Source organism: Aedes albopictus, chromosome 3, assembly GCF_035046485.1.
Source record: "Aedes albopictus strain Foshan chromosome 3, AalbF5, whole genome shotgun sequence".
Lineage (NCBI taxonomy): Eukaryota > Metazoa > Arthropoda > Insecta > Diptera > Culicidae > Aedes > Aedes albopictus.
Window position 1 is genome coordinate 246,868,325 of NC_085138.1, and position 26,120 is coordinate 246,894,444.

A 26,120-nucleotide genomic window follows, 5' to 3' on the forward strand; every position below is an offset into this window, starting at 1 on the left:
GATGAAGTTGCTAATTGGAGCTCTGACAGTGTTGCCAGCGGCAACAAAGTCCGTTCAGCTGCTTGGTTTCGCTGATGATATTGATATTATTGCTCGTAAATTTGAGACGATTGCGGAAACGTACATCCGACTAAAGAGTGAAGCCAGGCGAATCGGGTTAGTCATTAATGTGTCGAAGACAAAGTACATGATGGCAAAGGGCTCCAAGGAGAATCACCGCGCCCGCCACCCCGCATTTATATCGACGGTGATGAAATCGAGGCGGTTGAAGAATTCGGGTACTTGGGCTCACTGGTGACCGCCGAGAACGACACCAGCAGAGAAATTCAGAGGCGCATTGTGGCAGGAAATCGTGCTTACTTTGGACTCCGCAGAACTCTACGATCGAATAAAGTTCGCCGTAAGAACACGAAGTAAACTATCTACAAAACGCTAATCAGACCGGTAGTCCTCTATGAGCACGAAAAATGAACCCTACGAGCAGAGGACCAACGGGCCCTTGGAGTTTTTGAACGGAAGGTGTTGCGTACCATCTACGGCGGAGTGCAGATGGAAGACAGGACTTGGAGAAGGCGAATGAATCACGAGCTGCATCAGCTGCTGAGAGAACCAACCATCGTCCAAAGCGCGAAAATCGGGAGGCTACGGTGGGCGGGTCACGTCATCAGGATGTCGGATAGCAACCCGACTAAAATAATTCTCGAGAGTCATCCGACCGGTACAAGAAGACGTGGAGCGCAGCGAGCTAGGTGGGTCGACCAAGTGGAGGACGATCTGCGGACCCTACGCAGAGTGCGGAACTGGAGACAAACAGCCATGGACCGAGTGGAATGGAGACGGTTACTATGGTATACTATGTACTGCAAATGCCACCCAGACCTCAGCCTGATCGGCAAGGTAAGTAACATTTGAAGAGGGCCAATTTTTTGCATATTTTTTTTAATTGATGTAACTCAAAAATTACAAGACCCACAAAAAAGTGTTGTATTGCGGACTATCGTAAAATTCCATGAAGTTTTGTATAAAAATATCCAAAAAATAAAAAAAAATATTTCCTACACTGAAAAATAAAGGTTTTGATAATACAAATCGATATTACAAAAAAGCCTATGTTTTTAAATTGATTTTTTTTTCTGGAAAAAGGTATTTCAATAACCAACCTTTTTTCCAAACAATGTTGCTGTGATGCAATATTTAAATATTCTAACAAAAACTTTTTTCATGTCTACATTGAGTGAATATTTTCTATCGTGTTTCGTGCCAACGTTGTCGAATACAGGTTCAGTAGCCTCTCACCGACCAATGAAACTTTATGGATGTTTAAAAATTTGTTTAAGAAGCAATTTTGCATAATCTAACATTCATCTGGACTAACTTATATGAAAAACATGAAATTCGAAAAATGCCAAGTCTTACCTCCTGAATCAGTTGTTTTGGACTCCCACAATTTTCTTTCAAAATTTAAGCGAAATCGATTTCGTCTAAGGGGGCTGTAAGCGTTCAATTAATAAAACCTTTGGCAAACTTGTAGGTGTGTTGGACTGTACTTTCTCTTGCTTTCCTGCGCTCACCGTCGTGCGCCATGCGACAACGATGCCGAGCGCGTGTAGTCGGACCACGCAGAATAATTATTTACACGCACTCTTTCTCATCATGCAGGCTGTGTGTCATGTGTATTTTTTTATCTTCTCACTTAGGGAAGATTCAAAAATTACGTCCATCGTTTTTCGGGATTTCTAGACCCCCCTCCCCCCTCTGTCACGCAATTTCCCTATACTCAATACACGTACTGTCACACTTTTCTAGACCCCCCCCCCTCCCCCAAATGTTGGACGTAATTTTTGAACGTTCCCTTAGCGCTCTGAGGTGCATGCCATCTCTGTGTAGGGGTAGGCGGGGCATAATGAGCAGGTGGGGCATAATGAGCACCTTGTATTTTTACTGTAAATTTCCAAATTTTTAAAACAAATTGCTTCATTGTAGTTTAATTACCTCAAATCCAATGAATTGATGACGAAACATTTGTCAAAAAAGCCGTTTGCTTTGAAAAAATAGTCAAAATGCGTGAAGTGGTCATGTACTGGGAAAATATTATAAGAATCAGCTGACCTAAAATAAGGTTTTGGAATCAAAATAAGAACGTAATGAGTATCTATCAAATTTCTTGATGTTTACTGGGTCAATGAAATGTATTTGTAACACTTTCAACATATTTGTATAATTATTTTGTTAAAAAAATATACTTTAAAAAGTTGATAGTAGGGTGGGGCAAAATGAGCAACTGATGGAAAAATGATGAAAATTTTTAACATTTTAAACAAACGATTTTCACTTTTGGTTTTCTCTGTTACGATGCATATAGTATGGTTTTATCATAAATTTTCAATTTATTAGCTTTAAAAAATCAGTATCTGTAAATTATCACCGTTTAAAAATGCTTTAATAGTAAACTCCATGGAACCCCACCGTTCCCTACAAATTAAACCCCATAATCCCCTCAAATTCTTGTTGGTTGTTTCCGGTATGCTTTATCATTGACAAGAACAGTCACTTAACATTTGATTGTGTACAAAACAGGGATTGATCATCCTGCCCCACCTAGGGTGCTCATTATGCCCCACCTCTAAAACACAATCCACGATTTTATACGTTTTTAAAAACATTAAATTTTGCAACATTTATAGCTATATTCGAAATTTCAACGATTAGTTTTTGTCAGATAAGGTTCAAATGAGGATTATACGTCAAAATTACACATTGATTAATTTACTGGATTTGGTGGCAAAATGCTTAAGCTGCTCATTATGCCCCGCCTACCCCTACACGTGCATATCAATAATGAAATCCCACGCACTAAAACCACTCAGTATTAAAATATACTAAAATATGTAAGATCTACTCATAAGTGCATAATTTCCAAACCACACAAATATTGTGTAACAGTTACACATTTACAAAATCAGCTCTTGTACTCTTCTGGGTGAAAAATGCCTATATGTTTTGGTTCACGAAAGTCACTGGAAAACCTAGCCAAGCTAGGTTGCCATACATGAAGTATTGCAAATTTTACGGTTTTGTGGACACAGGAGCTGATTTTGTGAATGTGTAACTGTTGCACATTATTGGTGTGGTCTGGAAATTATACTATATACACTTATGAATAGGTCTGACAAATTTTAGTGTTTAGCGGTTTTAGCGTGCAATGCTTCGCCTCACTTCGTTGAAAAAAGATTGATCAATTACTGAATAACTTTAGTTTAATGGGGAAACATTAAATAATATTATTTTTGATGACTTTTTTAAGCAATTCATAGCATGCGCAAAGTTAGGCACACTATGCGCAAAGTTAGGAACAATCGAAGATTTTGTGCGCAAAGTTAGGAACAAGGCAATGGAATAGATTTTTTTCTATTTTAAGTATTTTTTTTTGGTTATTTTATGATTTTTTAATATTGCACACTCAAAGAAGAATCATTAGTCTATCGTATGAGCATGTTGTTCATGATATTATTTGTTTGTTTGTATTTTTTATAACGATTAGAAATTTGATTTTTCTTAACTGCGCAAAGTTTGGCGCATACACGGTACGCGCTACTGTTTCTAGATCAATGGCGTTCTGCAATGTTATAATTATTTGAAAATCTACTTATCATAACTTGTTCTGATACAAGCCGAGCAGCCGGCACTGAAAAGTCACAGGATGACCGATCTATCAAAAGATGAGCTTGTAGTGGGTAATTCTCGCTGAGACCGGCCCACTATTTACACCTTGTCTTCAAAAACGTTTAAGATGCCAATTTTCTGAAAGCCCTTGCCTAAAAAGTAAGAAAAATGCATTTGTTTACTCAAATTGATGGACCCCCCGTTAGCTAGAGCCACAACAATTTTTGCAGACCCCTCGATTTTGGTCAAATGGTGGCTCACTTAAACCGTTATAACTCAAAAGTTTCTCCAACAACCACCTCAAAACGAACTGTTGTTGAAAAGAAGAAAGATAGAGCTACTATTTACAATAATAAAATGTTGGGTCGGCCATATTGATTTTGGCCGCCATCTTGGATTTTTATACCAAAACATTTTTTTCACCATGAGGGCAACCACCGATTTTCAAAATTTTTGCATTAAGGTTGAAGGATTCGTCATTCATATAATCGTCATCATTGAAAATTCAAAAGCAGTTTTCTCGCTCAAAACTTGAATGTTCGTACTGAAAATATATTCACTGTACTCCATTCTGAATCCGCAATTGGGTTTTTAAATTTAGAAAAATATATTGTTTTTTCGATTTCATACGAAAGAGCATCTTTTTCTGAGCCACAATGATTTTTTTCAGATTTTTAGAACTTTATTTTGGTGCCTAAAATCAATTTCAAAGAGATTTTTTGAAATCACCTTTTGACAGCTGAGCAACTGCTTGACAGCTTCGCCCAGTACAAAATGCGACGAGGGGTGTTCCGACAAATCGCTCCCATACAAACTTCAAATTGATTTTTAAATAGGTTCCCGGGCACCAAAATTCATGAAAATTTGGATTTCGGCTCAGTTTGGCATGCTGATTTCGAATATGGAATTATCTCAACACCGCTTAAGAAGCCAATACAGTGAATACATTTTCACTGCGGAATTTTCAGCTTTGAACGAGAAAACTGCTTTTGGATTACGATATCAATGACGAATCCTTCAACCTTAATTGAAAGCTGGGACATTTATACATAACATATCAAAAAATTAGAGATGTCTTTTTCTTCTTTCAAAAGTTATCTGCCGTTTTGTAGATCATGCCACTTTTGCGCACTGGGCCAGGATCCGGGCGTTTACATAAATGCAGCGTTATTTCGCAGTGTTTACGAACACGAATTTAAATTCTGAACTCACTAATGGAAAGCTGAAAGTTTAAGCTTTTCAAAACACTAAAACAGTTATAAAAAACAATGCCCGCATCATTGAGAAACAGTCAAAAACGGAAGCGAACCTCCGATTTGGACAAATTTTGCGACAGGCGCCTTTGTGTATACATGCAGGCGTAAACTCGGATGCTGTTGCATGTCGTTGCTGGTGCGTATGGAAATGTAAGGAGAAAACGTGGCTTAATTTACAAAACTGCAGATAACTTTTAAAAGAAGAAAAAGACATCTCTAATTTTTTGATAAGTTATGTATAAATGTCCCAGCTTTCAATTGATGCAAAAATTTTGAAAATCGGTGATTGGTGAAAACAATGTTTTGGTATAAAAATCCAAGATGGCGGCCAAAATCAATATGGCCGACCCAACTTTTTATTATTGTGCCTTGCAAGATAAATCCGCGAAACGCGTGTGTCTTCTTCTTTTCCATCAAGTTGCAAAAATATGACCGCACCACTATGAGCGACCTGATGGTCAGAAAACCTGCATGCGGCGCTTATATCAAATCCACATGAGGCTGCGGCGATATAGCCGCGAGGAGATGCACGCGATACAGACGCAATGTGGAAATGGAAAAGATGAAGCCGCATCCCCCTGCAGCATCACTAAATAACATCCCGATTATTAAACACAAATCCGACGAGGTGATGCGTATGCGTATAGTGAATCAATGTCGCGATAAATATTATTACGATTTCTGGCCACCTGAGTTGCCATTGTGTTAACTTTTGTTTTGATATGAACGGCCTGAAGGCTGCTGCGATGCTGCTGGGTGGGTGACAGTATCTATTCGATTTTGACATTGCGTCTGTATCGCGGGCATCTCCTCGCGGGCATATCGCCGCCGCCCAATGTGGATTTATTATGAGCGCCGCAATATTGTAAATAGTAGCTCTATCTTTCCTCTTTTCAACATCAATTCGTTTTGAGGTGGTTGTTGGAGAAACTTTCAAGTTATAACGGCTTAAGTGAGCCACCATTTGACCAAAATCAGCGAAAACTACCCAGTAGTACTTGAACTAAGGGGCCATCCATTAAGTACGCCACGGTCCTAGGGGGGGAGGGGGGTTTGTGAAAGTGTGGCAAGCAATGTATTAAAGTATATGAAAAACCCGTAGGAAAGGGGGGGGGGGTCAAAAATTCCCAGTTTTAGCGTGACGTACTTAATGGATGCTCCCTAATAGAACTAAGCTAAGCGTTTTACTAAAACGCTTAGGGCTGTTACAAAACTGTCGATTTGGAAACCGCAAAATCCGCGCCAAGCCATTTGAAATCCGCGCCGAGGTCATAAAATCCGCGCCAGTACAAAAACATATGATTTTGATGACTCAAGCTCATAAAAAGCCTGAATTTTTCAATTTTTCGAGCATGTTTTTGTTGCACTCCTGATGAAGATCAGGCATGGTACACAAATTACGTAACGCTAAAATCAGCGATTTCAGACTCCCCCCCTCCCCCTTGTAACGCTTTTTGTATGAAAACCAAAAATATTTTGTATGGCTCGTAACGCTATGCTAGACTCCCCCCCTCCCCCTATAGCGTTACGTAATTTGTGTACGATGCCTCATTTCTAATGTTAAAACCGATTTTAACTATTATTAATCTATGCAACTTCCACATCAACCAAGAAATGTTACAAACAGGTAAGTTTTTTAAAATTGGAATAAAAAGTTTCGAATAAATAGTTCTTAGATTGCTGGCCAATCAGAGTGACTACTATTTTACGAGAATGGGATTTCCTGTTCCCTGAAGCAGTTCCAAAAATTGATATTTTTTTTAAAATAATTATAACCAATATTCTTGTAGAAATCCTGCTATAAAATCTGTAGTAAGTCTCAGAAGATCGTTCGAGAGAACTGCAAGAAAATTTTCAGATTTTTTGTGAAGATACAAATTGAGTAATTGAATTTAGCGTAATCCATTGATTAAATAAATCACCAATTTCAAAAGGAATAAAATCTAAGGGTGATATTTATTAGAAACATTTCATAAAAAATGTCAGGCAAATGTTCTCACCTTTAAGCAAAAGGTATGTAGAGAAGTATTAATTTCATTTAAAATTTAAGATAATAGTTTCTACCCATACCACGACGTTGGAAATTCAGTAAAGATTTCAGCAAGTACATATGTCCTGCATAGGATTCCAAGAGCTTCATGTTTTCATGTAAAAAAAATCCTCCACAATTCTACCAAGAAACCCTTTATTAACACTGCTTATACCAACAGGGTTTTTGTAACGAAAAGTACCGACAGGCAAAAAAACGTGGAACTAATATTTTTGCACATCCATATCTCAGCAGTTAGTGAACCATATTTCAATCTTTTTGCGTTAACGGAATCCTACACTATCCTAGAGAGGTGCAGTGAAAGCCGATTGGAATTTCATGCAGCTTCCGGTGAGAACCAGGCGAAAACATTAGTTCCACATTTTTAAACTTCTTCCGGTTCCGTTTTGTTCCCGGATTGGTTGTGAGTACCATGTCTTTGTAGCGAGTTCTTTCGGAACCTCGACAAGATAGCAACATTCTGTCTTCGGCAAAGTTGTTCAGAACAACAACTACTTCCTGGTGATGGATTTCATAGTTCCGAATTTCCCCACCACGTGGCGCTAGTGTACATAGTGACTTCCGGTAAGACCTTGGTGGGATATAGCACGAGATTGAAGCCAGATAGGAAGATGCGATCTTCGGCAAAGTTGTTCAGGACTACAAGTACTTCCACGTCATCAAAAGCATAGTTCGGAATTTCACCACCACGTGGCGCTAGTGTACATAGTGACTTCTGGTACGACTTTGGTGGGATATAGCACGAGATTGAAGCCAGATAGGAAGATGCGATCTTCGGCAAAGTTGTTCAGGACTACGAGTACTTCCAGTTCATGATGCGCATAGTTCGGAATTTCACCACCACGTGGCGCTAGTGTACGTGGCTACTTCCGGTATAACTTTGGAGGGATATACCACGAGGTTGAAGCCAGATAGGAAGATGCGATCTTCGGCAAAGTTGTTCAGGACTACAAGTACTTCCACGTCATCAAAAGCATAGTTCGGAATTTCACCACCACGTGGCGCTAGTGTACATAGTGACTTCCGGTACGACTTTGGTGGGATATAGCACGGGATTGAAGCCAGATAGGAAGATGCGATCTTCGGCAAAGTTGTTCAGGGCTACGAGTACTTCCAGCTCATAAAGCGCATAGTTCGGAATTTCACCACCACGTGGCGCTAGTGTACGTGGCTACTTCCGGTATAACTTTGGAGGGATATAGCACGAGATTGGAGCCAGATAGAAAGATGCGATCTTCGGCAAAGTTGTTCAGGACTACGAGTACTTCCAGGTCATTAAGAGCACAGTTCAAAATTTCACCACCACGTGGCGCTAGTGTACATAGTGACTTCCGGTACGACTTTGGTGGGATATAGCATGAGATTAAAGCCAGATAGGAAGATGCGATCTTCGGCAAAGTTGTTCAGGACTACGAGTACTTCCAGGTCATGAAGAGCATAGTTCAAAATTTCACCACCACGTGGCGCTAGCGTACTTTGTGACTTCCGGTACGACTTTGGTGGGGTATAGCACGAGATTGAAGCCAGATAGGGAGGTGCGATTTTCGGCAAAGTTGTTCAGGACTACGAGTACTTCCAGGTCATGATGAGCATAGTTCAAAATTTCACCACCACGTGGCGCTAGTGTACATAGTGACTTCCGGTACGACCTTTGTGGGATATAGCACGAGATTGAAGCCAGATAGGAAGATGCGATCTTCGGTAAACCTGTTCGGGACTACGAGTACTTCCAGGTCATCAAGAGCATAGTTCGGAATTTCACCACCACGTGGCGCTAGTGTACATAGTGACTTCCGGTACGACTTTGGTGGGATATAGCACGAGATTGAAGCCAGATAGGAAGATGCGATCAGGGATAGGGTGCGACTCAAAACTCTTTGCGTGCTGCACACTCTGCTACGAGACAGCACAACAAACTAGAAGGAGACGAGTACGCGCAATCGGTTGTGTGTTGCTCGCTTGCTTTGCCGCACGCTGGAGCTCTCCTGTCTCTCACGCTGCACTCTCTCGGTGCTTGTCTCCGTACTTTGCACTTGGCTTGATACTACGCATGATTGCAAAAATTTCGAATCAAACTACCCATCACTTGTCAACCCTTGACAAGCTTAACAACTTTGCCGAAAACACAAACTCTTCAATTAATTTATTAATTGATTTTTTCTGTTTGGAGACAAGCGCAGTCCCAAGCACCGTGCATTACTCCCTGCGCCGTAGAGCTAGTGCTGCGATTGTCTCTCGCACAATTACGAAAGCTCTCACTCATACGTCTCTTGTCTCTCGCCAAAACGGGAGACGAGCACTTGCGATTGTGTGAAGCACACGCTTTTTTCGCACCGCACGGTGCATGCCGCCAATCCCTGGATGCGATCTTCGGCAAAGTTGTTCAGGACTACGAGTACTTCCAGGTCATGAAAAGCATAGTTCAAAATTTCACCACCACGTGGCGCTAGTGTACATAGTGACTTCCGCTACGACCTTGGTGGGATATACCATGAGATTGAAGCCAGATACGAAGATGCGATCTTCGGCAAAGTTGTTCATGACTACGAGTACTTCCAGGTCATGAAAAGCATAGTTCAAAATTTCACCACCACGTGGCGCTAGCGTACGTTGTGACTTCTGGTACGACTTTGGTGGGATATAGCACGAGATTGATGCCAGATAGGGAGGTGCGATCTTCGGCAAAGTTGTTCAGGACTACGAGAACTTCCAGTTCATGAAGCGCATAGTTCGGAATTTCACCACCACGTGGCGCTAGTGTACGTGGCTACTTCCGGTACGACTTTGGAGGGATATAGCACGAGGTTGAAGCCAGATAGGAAGATGCGATCTTCGGCAAAGTTGTTCAGGACTACGATTACTTCCAGGTCATGAAGAGCATAGTTTAAAATTTCACCACCACGTGGCGCTAGTGTACGTTGTTACTTCCGGTACGTTTTTGGTGGGATATAGCACGAGATTTAAGCCGGATAAGAAGATGCGATCTTCGACAAAGTTGTTCAGGACAACGAATATTTCTAGGCCATGAGGAGCATAGTTCCGAATTTCACCACCACGTGGCGCTACTGTACATAGCTAGTACCGGTATGACTTTGGTGACAAGATACAGAAATTACTTCAAGAGGTTGACTACGAAATTCAGAAGAGGAACTTCTCTGTTTTCAAAAATTGAGCGTTTAATGCAGTGCAACTTATTTAGCACTCCAAGCTAGCGACTAGTAACATCATTTTTACTCAATCACAAAATTCATAACTCCAATATGGAAATGTACTTTATTTATTCTGATTGTGTTGAGCTACATGTCTACATTTTTTATGTAAGTGCATTTGAAAACCATTTCCGCAAAAACCGCGCCGAAATTAGCAAAAACGCGCCAAATCCGCGCGAAACGCAAAAATCAGAGGGGTGTGTACAAGACACAACCGCATGACGTAAACTACGTAAAGCAGTTTGTTATGAACGACAATTGACTACTATGCAATTTCTTTGGATCAATATTACGATTTGTAGTGGCTAATAGTTTTGAAAATCGTTAATTTTAACAAGGTAAATTCTGCAAGATTCTGGTGGATTTGTGTTGGAAATATTTATAACAAAGTTTAAAACATAAGCAAAGCCTGAAGAAATTCCTTTATAACGGTACACTGTACATGCAAGAAGGAAGCGTACTCGCCAGATTCGGTGACATGGCCAGGTGATTAGATAAGCTGTTGCATTTAGTTTAGGAGTAGATTTCAAAATTCGGCGGTTTGGACACTTACAGGGCTGGTAGCAAGAACTGATGGTCAAAATAGTTATTTTAGTGACCAAAATCTTTGAAATAGTGACCAAATAGTGACTTTCAGATAGCAAAGAAGTGGCTAAATAGTGACTTTTGACACAAACATATGCTTAGTGAGGAAACATTGTAGAACGAATTTGATTCAGAAATCTCTGGAGTATCGCATAATAAAAATGTTCAAGAAAAACTTTCATTTTCCATTCCTTAAATTGTACAAAGCTGCATGTATCTACAATTTTATAGAATATATTGAGCAGAACTAGATGAGCATGGCATGAAAATTCTGTCAAGAAAAAATAAATAAATTAAGAAAATGTTGGAGAACTTGTTGGATGTTTTCTGTCATGAATTTCACCTTGTTGGAAACTTAGATAGACAAATGCTTAAAAATGTGCAAATGAATTTGAATAAGAAATTTTCAAATATGATTTCTTGAATATTATTGCAAAAATTCTCTCAAAACAAAAAAAAATAATAACAGAAAGTAATTACGTAAATTTGATGAAATACTTGAAATATTTCTCTACGTACCCTCTTGGAAATTTTCAGAAGAATTACAAGAAGAAAACAAGGGTTTTTTTTGAATAGCCTATGAAAATGTAATAGAACTCTTAATTTCTTCAAAATGTCCCATATTTACTAATTTATTTGAATTGTCTCATAGTTTCTGGTTAAATTTTCATAATATGTAGTTACAGGCATTCAGGGAGAAGTTGTTTTTTGGGACTTAAAATAATGACCAAGCCACTAAATAGCGACATGCTATTAGGCCTGCATTCTCACCGACGCACCATGGGGCGGCCCCATACAAAATATGTTTGCGTTAGTTTATAAAACTCTCCAAACTTTTTGGAACTCAGTCCTCCAATATATATAAAAGTTGTTTCGATACACACGTACAGTGATTGGATTCCATTGATGTTGTGTTTTAAGGCATATGTTTTGAAGATTCCTATAACAGTTGTACTACTTTTAGTTCTGCATATGATCTAGGTCGTCCCAAAACTCCATGAAATTTAGGTGCAGTTGTAGATCCGAATGACTCTTCTATACACCCCAGACCAATGACCCTTCTAACAAGTAAATGGAGTATTATATTGAACTGTATACATGATACAGATCTTACAAGATCTCCATGGAATATAAGCCTTTGTGTCCAGTCCACAAAACAACCAGTGCTTGTGCAGGTCTGTGAAGGACCGTAATGTACGTAATGTAATAATGTCCGCGAAGGAATTTAGAGGTCCGCAAAGCGCTGTAATGGTCTTGAAAAATTATTCAAGGCCGTGCATGGTTCGCTCTCATTATTTGAGGTGTTGTAAACATTTAAATAAACAATTTTAACACAACAGTTCCAACACTATGAAATTACAAGGGCATTGCTTACTTTTGGGCGTTTATCTGTATATGAAGATGGCTGTTCCAGTTTACAAAATGGATTCCAATTCGTAAAAACACGCTTCCCTAAGAAATCTTATACCAGATTTAGATTGATCGACCGAGAAAAGCGGCCATGACAACCAAATGTTTCCTCAAAGCTATTTAATGGCTAATATGGTTATTTTATATTGGAATATTTCAATCATCGCCGACAACTTGGTTGAAATTGCAGGACAGGAGCAAGTAGCCAATTTTCTTTCAATGTCTCCCATGGATCCTAAAGAAAGACATAAAAGTAGTTGCGAAGCGATTTTTTTTGTATGCAACGGTTTGTATAGGGAAAAATATACATGTTTAATGTGGCATCATTTGATGGTTTAACATTTTTGAATATTTTTCAATCCGTATTTTATCAATTTCCCAAAAAAGTTGAAAAAAGTGACTTTTTAGGTGAAAATAGTGACTTTAGTGACCTGACCTTGAAAAAAGAGACTTTTTAGTGACCGACCCAAAAAAAGTGACTTAGTCACTAAAAAGTGACTTGCTACCAGCCCTGCACTTATGTGACCAGCGTCACTTTGTCAGAAAATCTGCCGTTAGTGCTGTTTACTCTTTCTGAAAACTACTGATGAAGCCCTCAAAAGAACTGTTTGAACCAGAATTTGTTCAAAATATTGCACGTATGTTCAATAATTTCGTTGTTCTGGTAGCAAATGTCAGAACAGCGACGATGATAGGCTTTGTAAGAATAATTGGTTTGATAGTCTCAATTTTCAAACACTTGTTATGATGAAAAGAAATGGAATAGTTCGGCGCACTAGAGAAATGTTGCCTTTTCTGCGACAAGATGCGGTTTGATTTCCACAGAGTGCTTTTGATGTACTTGGTTTCAAATTCTTGGCGGTAGCAACTTTCTATGAAAATTCACTCTAACCTCTTTCAGAAAATTGTTGACCCTCTAAAGAACTGTTTTTTTTTTTTTTTTTTTTCCTTTATTTAACTTTTATTCAAACAATCATTACAAAAGCATTTTTTTTTTTCTTAAAACTTAAAACTAATCATTAAACAAATTCTGTTGCATTATCAACAGATGTTAAGATATTTTTTAAAGTGTTTTTTGTACAATGAGTAATTATTCCATCTGTAATCTCTTATCTCTTTTTGGAAAATGAACAAACTTGGGTTTTTATGATTTTTAACATTATAAGCTATTGCCTCACATACCAGCCATAGCGCTGCCTTCATTTTACAATTGTTTTTTGCTATTCCGTAGTACAATATCAAGTGGGGAGATTCGACTTGAATTCTGAATCTTTTTTTAACGATTTCTGTTACCCATTTCCAAATTATTTTCGTTTTAGTACAGTTAATGATACGATATTATTGTCTGGTTTCCCACAAACATCACATAAGTAGTTTTCAGTGTTCGAAATATTGTTAAATAGTTTAATTTTGTTAGGAATTATATCATTGAAAATTTCATACAGTGTGGATCTCGAGGACAATGTTAAAAAGTTTTGATTAATATTCTCCCAAACCTGTTCCCATTGTATCTGCGGATACTTTTTTTCAACTTTTACCTCTATGTTTAATTTGTCAATCATGTAGTCATACATTTGTTTGTTAGTAACTAAATGTGGTTGATTTTTTATCTCTTTCGCCTTTTGGATGAATCTTTGGGTATTTAAGCTTAATCCCTTTAAATTATCGGTTGACATCAAATAGTGATTGTAAACTGTATTATTCTTAAAAAGCAAGCCTCTGACGAAGAGAGATTTGCATTGCGTTTCCGGATCTATAAGATTCAAACCTCCCTTTAGTAGATGAAGGTACAGTTGGGATCTTTCAATTTTAAAAATCCTATGATTTCCCCACAAAAAATGACCGGTTGTTTTCCTAATTTGTGCAAGGTGTACATTACTAGGTGGTATAACTTGTGCAATATACCACAACTTTGAAAGCAAATATGTATTTAAAACAATAATTTTCTCAAACAGGTTCAGTCTTCGGGACATGTGTGTGCGAGTTGCCGCAATTATACTTTGAACAACTTTGCTGTAGTTGTTATCGATTACTTTTCTATAATTTACTCCGAAAACTACGCCTAAAATTTTAACCTCATTTTTTTCCGCGATTAGCTGCGGTCCCAACAAACAGTTATTAAATCTTATATAACCCGATTTCTTGTAATTCAGTTTGATCTCTGCAAATATTGAAAAACTTTTTATTACTTCCATTACCTCAGTTCGAACCAATTTTACAGAAAATTGAGCTCTCATGCGCCAAAACAAGGTTAAATATCCGCGCCGTGCTTTTGATGTAGTTGATTTTAAATTCTCGGTGGTTTTGACACTTTCTCAATGCACACCAAATGCTTTCGAATAATTACCTCATTGAGCATTTGCAGATCGATAGGTATGATTCAGCATAATTATAATGTTTAACAAATAATTTCAATAAATCATGCAAATTTTTCGGCAAAATTGTAAATATTTACTAATTTTGCGAAGACTGACACACAATGAAATATGGAAACACTGAATAATACATTTCATCAAAATGAAATTTTCTTCATCATCTGAGAAGAAGAAAATGTTTTCCAAATTGCCAATCAACTAGCATACTTTTAACAAATTTGAATTGAATGTCTCATGGTTGCGACGGAGCGCTATTCAATTTTCACACAGCTCTTGTAGTTATTGACACTTGTGTCCGGGGCTTTCCTCCTAAGAAAATTATTCTTTCACTCCTGTGGGACATTTTCGTAGCCCTTACAAGGGCTGTTTAAATTTACTTGCAATATTACTGCAAGCGCATTCAATAACTTTGTTAATTCCGATGTTGGCTTGTGCTGCCCGGACGCCCGATGAAGCCAGAATGAAGAAAATTTTCGCAGAGCTGATCCGGTGCGAACTGGTTGGAGTGGCGGCCCCACTGGTACCGCGCACGGCGATGCGACGATGACTGGCAAGTGGCAGCAGCCGACGACCACCACGCTCGGCTAGCCAAAGCATACTGAAGGGAGAAGCAAACGGAGCAACTGGCTAGCGGTCTTCCGATGCCTTCCCCTCGAGGTGTGAAAGAATGATGAAAGATTAGAAGAAGTTTGTGTGACCCGGCGTCTTCCTTGGAAAATTATTCGGTTCTCTCTTGTGGAAAACATTTTCGAAGCCCTTAGAAGGGCTGTTTAAATCTATATGCTGAACAATAATTGTTCAATTATTGCGTACATGAGGTAAAATCCGGTAGTTATGACAATCAAATCCAGAACGGCAGCGTTTGCTTTGCGTGACGATGCTGTGCAAAACGTTGGGCAGCAAGCCCTCGCTGCTGCCGTGTCGTGTCAGTTTTGCCGTGCACCAGTGTGAACCGGTTGGTGGTGGCTCCAGTAGCACCGCGCACGACAACGATGCGAACACACACACGAGAGCGCAACCACCGACCGACAACCACCGCGCTTGGCTTGCCAAAGCATACTGAAGGGAAAAGCAAACGGAGAAACAAGCAGGCTGTCCTCCGATGCGTTCCCTTCGAGGTATCACGAAAGAATGATGGAAGATGAGAAGAAGACAGTAACGTTGAGCACATAGTGGCTGAGGTGCGATGCAAAGAGATAAGAGATCGGATAAGCGTCGAAGCACACTCTGTGGAAACTATATGCAGAACGCATGAACCGCACATAGTAGATGAGTTGCGATGAGTGCGGAGATGTGATGGAGCTGCTTCGACGCATGTGATCGCAAGAGAACGCAAGAGAATGCTTGTCGGGTATGGATTTTATGATTGCGCTCGTTGTGTATGTAAAGCAATGCGGATTTAATGTGTTGGGAATGCTAGTAGGTAATATAAAATGCGTTAATATGTTGTTGTTTTTAAACATAACTCAATGCTTTTTCACATGACATGCATTTTGATGGACCGGACGTATAATAAAAATTTATCATATTGTCTATCGATCACTATGTAAAATAACATATTTCATTGCATATAAAATAGTATTCCATCAAATCGTTTAAGTTTTTTACAGCATAATTTTTTTATTATCACTTATGTGGCCGGCAGGGTACCCGGGTACCTTTTTCAATTTCAAATCTTGATATTTTAATGGTTATTGAGACTAGGATGTTGGAACTCTGTTAGATCTTAGAACTCGTGAATATACATCTATTAATGGGGTTGACCGATTTTTAAAGTGAGCATTTTTTTATTACGTGGATGGCCGGCAGGGTACTTTTCATCGATTTTGGAAATTTTTAGCTCATTCAACTCAAAAACTCATCATCTATCGGGAAAATATTTGGTTAGACCGATCTAATCACCGTGGTTTTTGGAAAATCCATATTTTTGGGAGCATGTCCTTATACCATATTGAAACCCACATTGTTAAGGCTAGGATACCTTAAAGTGTTATGGTCAACCATGGCCCCACGGGAAGCGTGTTTCGAAATCACAGTTTCAAAGTCAACACGTTTTATGATTCCAGGCCGGTCAGATACAATTTGCCAAAGCAATTTTACGATGCTTGGAACCGAAATTGCTACTAACCTACCGAAAACCCCGTATATTGTATTGTATAAAAACATGGATCCGGAAATCCGGATTTTCCGGTACCTATGGTGGTCGGACCGGTCCAACCAAATACGATCTCGATGGATAATGAGTTTCTGAGTTGAATGAGGCAAAAACTTTTAAAATCGGTGGAAAAATCGCTGAGATATGATCATTTCCATTTCGTGGGTACCCGGGTACCCTGCCGGCCTTCTACGGGTGTTTTTTTGCTACGGTTATATGTGTATAAGAAAACATTTTATTTTCTCTGTTCGGGATTTGAATCAAGTGATCGATGTTTGATATGGTCGTTTGTCCAGTGCATGTTATTCATGTGCAAGTCAGAAAGTTTAAGGTTTCATGGTATTCAACTTAGGCTCAGTGTACCAGTTATGGCTATAGTACCTCAAATTCGCCATAGTTGATTTTCAACTTTTAATGATGCAAATCATCAAGAAAAAATATGTAAACAATAGATCACATTCATAAAAGATGATTGCACTCATTCAAATTTCACATTTTGCTCAAATTATGATAGAAATAAATCATTTTCCTTAAAATTTCGGCTTCCTTGCACCCTATTTCGCCATAGTGTACCAGTTATGGCAAATCCCATAAGGAATGTATGTAAATAGTGCGAAGTGGAACCGAAATTAAAAAGTATGTCCATAACTGGTACAGGGTTCCTATCATTGGCACACGCCGTAATAAATAGTAAAAGTGGGTTTGACTCACATTTTATATTTTTCCTGTAAAGTATGAAAACAAATCTATCATTTGACATATCGACGACATTCGTCGGTCTTCTTCTTATTTTTGTAGAAGTAGTTTTCCTTAGGTAGTGCGATAACTGGTACAGGCACCCTAATTGCTAAAAGGATGCTGATTGAAAAGTTCTGCTTTTTTCTTTGTCAGGCAAAACTAGATCTCTTAACGAAAATAGTGTGACATCAATTTCGATTGATACTCTTTTACCTAATATGAGGACTGTATCGTTGATTATGAGTACGCCTGAAAACTGCTGTATCTGAAAATGTTTAATTTGTTTTGTAAATTAAATTCAATTACATTGTTTATTGACTATCAGAAAAGCCCATGGTATCATTTTATATTTAATTTCTCGTGGATCTTGCCAGCTCTTTGCACCTTCTTCTTGGTGTTCTTCATAAGGTTTTGGACAACCGTTCCGTCGATAGTTTTGCTTGGGTTGGCCCAGTTTTTCTTGAATTTGATGACGTCCTCTGCTCCTCTATTCTTTTGCCGTAGTTTCCCTTTCATCAAAGCCAAATACTTCTTAATGTGCCTAATTTGCGGGCAATTTGAAGGGTTCATTGCCTTTTCCACAAATTGGACATTGTTTTCTTCATACCAGTCAAAGGTGTCACGCGCATAGTGGCAGGATGCCATATCCGATCAAAATAATGTAGGACCTTTGTGCTTTCAGATGAGTGACAGAATTGGTTTCTGGAGGCATTCCTTCCGGTATATTTCGACGTTCATACTTGGGACGGTGAAGAAAGGTGACGATTTCATACCACTTTGACAAATTGCTTGCCAAACTAATACATTTTCCCAACTTTTTTTTTTACAAAAAATCGATTTCTCCGAATTCGGAACATCAGTGCCACGCTTCACAGTGAAAAACTGTGCCCCTGAAAGTGCCTTGTTGTCCAATATGACATACGTTTCATCATCCATGATTATGCACATGTAATTTTTGCTGAAAACATCATCGTACAGTTTCCGAGCCCGAGTTTTCACATAATCCGCCAGAATTTGACTGTTTTTTTGGACATTTCTGTTTTGGGTAAGTCTTCAGGGAATTACGCTCTTTGGCGCGCTGAACCATACCAATAGTCGTTCCACACTTTTTTGCGCAATCTATGATGAATATCTCCTTTTTTCTTTTGAAGATTTTGCAAAATTTGCTGTCCAAATTTGACTTGGACGCACCTGGTTTTCTGTCGCGTCCGGGTGAGTTTATCAGTGTGTTATGCATACCGAATCGTTTGACAGCATTTTGGACAGAAAAAAACGCTAACACATCCAACTTTTGCTAATTTTCTTAGCGATAATCATTTTTCATAGCAGTACCTGGTCACAATCGATTTTCGCTTCTCATCCGTAAACACTCGCGTTGCTCCACTTAAGGAAAAACTTTAACTTTTAATGAAGGTTATCTTTTGTTTACAACGCTAGCAACACATAAACAAACAGCAATTGTCAAAATAAGACTTAGTCTTTTTAATACAGGGCCTCAAAGTTGTACTCATAATTAACGATACAGTCCTTATGATGAATATTGTGTACTTATTAGAGACATCTTTTCCCGTAGATATCGCCGAAAATTTTATAATAAAAAAAACTATACCCTTAAATAATACATACTTGCCGATTTTGCCAAGGTCAGCACAATCAAGTAATGTTTCAATACCGAAACCGTCTCATATTGATTTAAATTGAAACACTCAGATAGCCCAGTTCGGAAAGTAAAAATATGTGTATACAGTCAGGTCTTTTTTTACGCGGTTTTCGTTTACGCGGCCGCGTAAATGAAAACTCCATACAAAAAAAATCATCGTCTTATTTTTGCATGATTCGTCGAGAAATGGTGAGACTTTTTTTACGCGGTTTTTTGAATTTTGAACTGAGTTTTATTTTTACGCGGTACATATCCCCCGCGTAAAAAAAAACCTGACTGTACATAAAGACATCGCTCACGCGGATATGATTATATTATACATTCTTTTTTCAAATAATGAATTCAATAATGTCAATCTTGTACAGTTACATCAGATTTTTTTTGAACTGGTCGGTTTTTGCTATTGCAACAGGATCAAAACTGACTAAGTTATAGCAAAAAAAAAACGACCCGCGCAAAACAAAAAGCGGGTGCATTTTATCTTTCCCCTGTTATAGATGAAACGATCATTTCACTACCCACATCCAAAGAAGCCAAAGAAGCGCTTCAACATACAAGCGACTTCATCGATCAAATCACGCGAGTCGTTGATGCGCACGAAATAGGCGAAAAAGGATGTGAAAACAACATGCGCACCCTCATTGAAAACCTCATGCACTATGGCCTATCAAACATCCCTCTTCTCATCTCATAACTTATCGCATCCGATCGCATCTCACCTTACCCACTATGGTCACAGCCTAACTTATATTACTAGACGTCTGTGCTGTACGACAAAGAAGTTCAAATTCCCCTCTCGCACGTGATTGGTTAGATGAAAGAGGGGTGAAAATAAGTGATACCGTACAGATGTTTGCACAATGTACACCAAATGATTTCGAATAATAATTTTCTCATTGAACTTTTGCAAATCGATCAGCACAATTATAATGTTTAACAAATAGTTTACATAAATTATGCTAATTTATCGGCGAAATTGTAAAGAATATTTAAGAATTTTGCGAAGACTTACAAACATTGAAATATGGCAACACTGAGTAATACATTTCATCAAAATGAAATTTTCTTCATCATCTGAATTGAAGAAAATGTTTTCCAATTACCAATCAACTAGCATACTTTTAACAAATTTTAATTGAATGTCTCATTGTTGCGACAAAGCGCTGTTCAATTTTTACACTTATGTGTCCCGGGCTTTCCTCCTGAGTAAATTATTCGGTTCACTACCGTGGGACATTTTCGTAGCCCCAAGGGCTGTTTTAATTTACTTGCAGTATTACTGCAAGCGCGTTCCATAACTTTGTTAATGCCGATGTTGGCTTGTGCTGTCCGGACGCCCGATGAAGTCAAAATGAAGAAAGTTTTCGCAGAGATCTGATCCGGTGCGAACTGGTTGGCGGGCCCACTGGTACCGCGCACGGCGTTGCCATGACGACTAGTATCAGCCGACGACCACCGCGCCCGCCTAGGCAAAACATAACGAAGGAGGCTTTCCTCCTGAGAAATTTGTTCGGTTCACTCCCGTGGGACATTTTCGTAACCCTTACAAGGGCTATTTTAATTTATTTGCAGTATTACTGCAAGCGCGTCCAGGTGTAATTTTGTTAATTCCAATGTTGGCTTGCGCTGCCCGGACGCCCGATGAATGAAGAAAATTTTCGCAGCTGATCCGGTGTGAACTGTGGCCCCACTGGTACCGCGCACGGCGATGCGACGACGACTGGCAGGTGGCAGGGCAGCAGCCGACGACCACCACGCTCGGCTAGCCAAAGCATACTGAAGGGAGAAGCAAACGGAGAGAAACTGGCTAGCAGTCCTCCGATGCGCTCCGCTCGAGGTGTCGCGGAACAGAGCGTTAATGATTAATCATAAATTTAATCATGATTAATGATTAATGATTAAGATTAATCAAAAATCATTAATCATAATCACTAAAATTTCTTATTTAATCATTAATCATTAATCTTAATCACACTGATTTTGCAATTTAATCATTAATCAGTAATCATAATCATAAGAAAAAAGAATTAATCAATCATTAATCATTCATTACCAAAAATGATTCACCATATAAAATATATGATCCAACTTGAATTGGTTCAAATGCTGTGCTAAGTGTGATTCTTTTTTCAAAAATCTCCCAGACAAAGTAACTTTTACTTTTGAAATTTCAAAAATATTTTAAACAGCAAAAACCTTTTAATCATTTCCAGTTTTTGTGATTGATTAATCATGATTTTTAATCATTAAGCCGTTTTTATTCAATAATCATAATCAATAATCATAGATAAAACCCATTTTAATCATTAATCATAATCTTTAATCATCCAAAAAATCAAATTAATCATTAATCATAATCAATAATCATAGAAATTAGAATTTTAATCATCAATGATTAATCATGATTAAAAATTTTGTTAATCATGAACGCTCTGTCGCGGAAGAATGATGGAAGATGAGAAGAAGACAATAACTTATATACTAAGCAGCAAAACCCAAAAAATGTGCTCGCACGTGATTGGCTGAATTAAATGAAAACATGGGTTCACTATTTCCAAATTTTCAATAGTTTACTGTTGAAAATCAATAGTTACCAATAGTTCATTCAATGCGTAGATAAATTTCCGACCTATCTGTGCAAAAATTTTGAAAATCTGTCGTAAAACGGCTGAGTTATTAGCGCTCAAAACCTATCATTTTTTCGTGACGGTCGCAAAATTTTAGATTTTCATTTTACACCCAGTGCCGTGGTACAGTACCGTACCTTCCCCTTAGACGTAGTTTACGTCAAAACCGCGAAAAACGCAAAATCCGCGCCACCTGTAACAGCCCTTAGCCAGCTTGTTATTGTCAAAAACGAATTTAAAAGTGAAGTGTGACGTAGTTAATAGTTTCCAGACTAGAAACAGCAGATGCGGACGAGGTTCGCCAAGAGGTCAGCCACTAATTAGTTATGTGAAACAATGGGACGGACAATCAAGGATGGGAACACTCACTTGCAGAGAGTTACACTCACTTGATGTTTTCTCAGCTCAGAAGCGTGCAATCAAGAAATCGTCGGTTTCCTGCAATAAGGGCACAACTCAAAATTTGTCATTTTTGAGATTTTAATGGCAAATGATGAAAAACTATGTAAAATTTCATCTCACAAAGACCCGTTCCAAAATTCGTTGTGAAACGCGAGATTTGGGCATTTTCACCAATTTTCCGCAGTAAGGGCACAACTCAAAATCAGTCAACTTTTTCAATAGTCGTTGAAAAATAGTTGTCAAAAATTCATGAAACAGATAGTCCTTCAGCCCCTTTCAATGATACAACAATCAAAATTTGTTTACTTTTGTCAAATGATGAGAGAAATAAGTGAATTTGCAGGAGGTGCTTCATGATTGCCAATTTTCGAACGCTTATTCTGAAAATTCACATTTTTTGAGTTGTGCCCCTATTGCAGGAAACCGACGAAATGATGTATGGACGACTTTTGCCTTGTTGTTTTGTCTAAAAGTTTGCCGAATAGAGTAGGGGTCGCACACGCATACCGAAGTCGTGAAGGAGCTGTGAAGGCAACTCTCCACGAGGTGAATGTAAATTACACTCACCTCGTGGAGAGTCGCTTTTACAGCTCTGTCACGACTTTGATATGCGTGTGCGACACCTACTCTATTCGGCAAGCTTTTAGACAAAACCACAAGGCAAAAGTCGTCCATTCCATACTGTTGGGAATTGCCAACACAGGGAATATTTTCCGAAATAATAACCCGCAATAAAACCACCGTTTCTTGGGATTTACTTGTGGAGGGATTATTATTTTCCTGTAAGGCGTAGGAGTTCAAGTCGTCATTAAATATATCAATTTCTGTTACAATACTGTTAATGTCAGGGTGATCATATGGTCATAGGCTAATATAAACTTACGTTTAGTCCCGTTTCTGTATTGAGTCCGGTCTGTGTTTGAACCAGTCTAATGTTCTCTTGAATTGCAATGCAATGTACTGTAGTATTAAGAATCACTTTCGTAGCCGTACTTTCGTTCCGTACACTCTAGTCCGTAAGTTCAATTCAGTAATGTAGGATTTGAGTGCTTTAGCACGATTTCGATAGGCGAATTCCGCACTGTCATTCCAGTCCATCTGTCCATACCGTACCTATCGGCGAGGGGTACAACCGTCGGATTTTTGTAGAGATCCATACCATAGAGGCGCGCTGGCGCGTAGTCGCCAACACATACACTATTTCTTCATTGCATGCTTCTGAGCTGAGAAAACATCAAGTGAGTGTAACTCTCTGCAAGTGAGTGTTCCCATCCCTGCGGACAAGATATTTGAATTCTCGCAATTATCAATATTATTATGTACTACCGATGGAGGGAGGAAGTGAGAGTTAAGGGAACTAGTTCGATCGTGGATGATCTCTTGCGGCTGTAAAAGAAGGCTGATTAACACTAGTTGGTTTGACCCTTTCCTTCCCACGACTTATATGATTTCCAATTGTGTCTGAGCAAATGTTACTATTCTTGGTCTAAATTTAAATTAAATTAGTTTTTAAGCAGATTGATATCTAAATTAGTGAAATCTATACTGAATGCTCTAATCTTCACCACTTCAAACGTAAAGAATGGAATTTGTATGAAGGGGCGAAGACTAGAGCAGTGGCGAAGTCTAGTGCTTTTGCCCTATATAGATTGATAAATAAAATGAGAAGATGTCGTATGTTGCTAGACAATAATAAGGGATTTTCGGATGATTTAGGGTAAGTATTTGTTGGCATTACGTTTTCATAGCGATAATTATTATCGTTTTTTATTATTGTTTACCAATACATAGGAGAATAATCTTAGGAAACCATTTCCTACCTTCTGTGTTTAGTTCTGATGTTTTTTTTCCTAAGTAACTTGTTTGTATTTTTTTTTCAATGACTGTCTGGATACACAAATTTTGAATTAAACACATTCTTTCATTATGAGAGAACATTAAAACTGTGGTGGAATCCACTAAGACTGGTAGAACCTAACTTTATGTCTGTTTCTTTAAATAGCTTATTTAGGGCATTTATCGTGCCAAAGTATCAAATAAACTTCTTGTTTGCAACAAAGATTTCATGTCACCCAATATTGCGTGGTTTCCGTGATTAAAAATGTTTAAGATGCCTTAACGTAAAGAGATATTGTAGAAAATTTGGGGAAAATTAAGCAAATTACAGATACAGGTTCCGTTACCTCTCAAGACGATACTGTGCTACATACCTAATCTGTGACGAACATCAATTTTGTTAAGATTTCTCAGCGTGTCTCGTAAAAGTATGTATTAGGTCGAAGCAATCGCCCATTGCTAGCAGTCTCGTCTCAGTACGGAGCGTACCGATGGGTGGGCGATGGTCCCCGCAAGCCCTGTCGCCGATCGTCGAACGAGTCCCGACTGAAGTCCTCGTAGACTCCGAAACGACTGATGCTGCTTCCGTTGCGGCTCGGCGGTGGCGGCGTGCGACGACTGAAGATCGAATCGTACTGGCTGCTGCGGCTGCTTTCCACGGCACTGCGACGCATCAACGGCGGAATCGGTGGCATTGGCTCGCGGCTCCTCAGGGGGGGAAAGTCGCGTCCACGGATTCCGTACCGCCGCTCGAACAGATCTCTGGGGTCATCGTACCGGTCGTAATAGTCAAAGGTATCCTGGGAGGTGAAAAAATGGAGTATTAGTGATTGAATACCGTGAATTCTCCCGATAATGCTTCGTCATAATCACTGTCGGTAAATATTTTTGACCGTAAAGGGATTTTTAGCTATAAGGGCACGAATCTACATCAGAACGAGGCTTAATATTTCACCGACTAATGAAAACAAACTACACTGAATAGGATAAGGAAAAGATACGTTTTTAAAGCACAACGCTGCCGAAAAGTTCGAATGCGATGAATTGATTACTTACACGTTTTGACCGGTAATGATTGTGTTATAATAAAATCGAAGCGATAGTGACAAAAAATCGAATGTAGCAATGTGGTATATAGATTGGAAATGGATTTCTTCTGGTATTTTAAAGATTAATGAAGGAAGGTCTCAGCCGAAGCGGTGGAGTTGAGATCTCGGTGAGACAAGGTAACCAGTGAGTATTCAGTACTGAACAAGTGCAAGCACAGAACCTGGTGAACATGTCGATTGCTCGTTAAGAACATTCGTCGTGTCACTTCTCCACAATGTTTAAACTTGACTTCCAACCGACTGTTGTTAGTCTGACTAAACAATAGAGCGAACTGTGTCTTCGGAGTTAGTGATCCCTCTACCTCGCATGTTTGTTCTAGAGCACCATTATTTTTCAACGAACTCGGGACAAACGGAATTACCTAGTTGTATTTTTCCACTGATTTCGAAAAATTTAACAAATTGCGATAAATTTTATTTAGGTGCTGTCCATTACGTAAGGGAATTATTACGATTTTTCGATACCACCTGACCCCCCCCCCCCGCACCTCCCCCCCCCCCCCCCCCTTGTAAGATTTTTGGTATGAGAGCCCAACATTTTCGTATGGCTCGTAAGATTTTTCAAACCCCTCCCTCCCCCCATAAACCCTTACGTAATTAATGAACAGCCCTTAAACACCTTTTGTTCGGAAACGCTTTTTTGGCATGGGAATAGGCGTTCAAAATCTTGGAAAGGAAAGGATTAACAACCTCAACAGGTCGTAGAACGTGGACACTCACGTAGGCTATCAGGAACATGAAAAAAGCTTATAAAAACGCTTTTCCTGAAACGCAATGTCAACGAACGTATTCCGAACCACAGGGGTAGGAGAAGCTGTTATCTAGCGTCTTTACACAAAAAGAGCTTTTGACTTAATAGATAAAAAAATATTTGCCTGACACAAGCATGGGAAACACTCATTCAATTATTGCGTTTCCCTCACACTCTACCACGCACAATCTGCATACTCTGCCAACCAAGTGAATACATCCGACATTCATTATTAGGGTAAAAACACTAGACTTTCTCCCCCCTCACCCCCCCCCCCCTAAAATACTGCTTTAA

At 39.0% G+C, this 26,120-nt stretch overlaps 2 protein-coding genes across 4 annotated transcripts in view; one reads left to right on the forward strand and one right to left on the reverse strand.

Moving 5' to 3' along the window:
* The window catches only part of LOC134291769 (uncharacterized), a 582,206-nt gene that overhangs the window by 529,708 nt on the left and 26,378 nt on the right, over positions 1-26,120 (forward strand). The gene's annotated exons all lie outside the window — the stretch shown is intronic.
* Positions 23,865-26,120, reverse strand: part of LOC115264678 (RNA-binding protein lark) — a 33,276-nt gene continuing 31,020 nt past the window's right edge. For all 3 annotated transcript variants that reach the window (XM_062859931.1, XM_062859932.1, XM_029868654.2), the window contains exon 3: positions 23,865-24,766. In XM_062859931.1, coding sequence (XP_062715915.1) covers positions 24,440-24,766 — 327 coding nt within the window. In that variant the 3' untranslated portion in view covers positions 23,865-24,439. The remainder of the gene's footprint in view (positions 24,767-26,120) is intronic.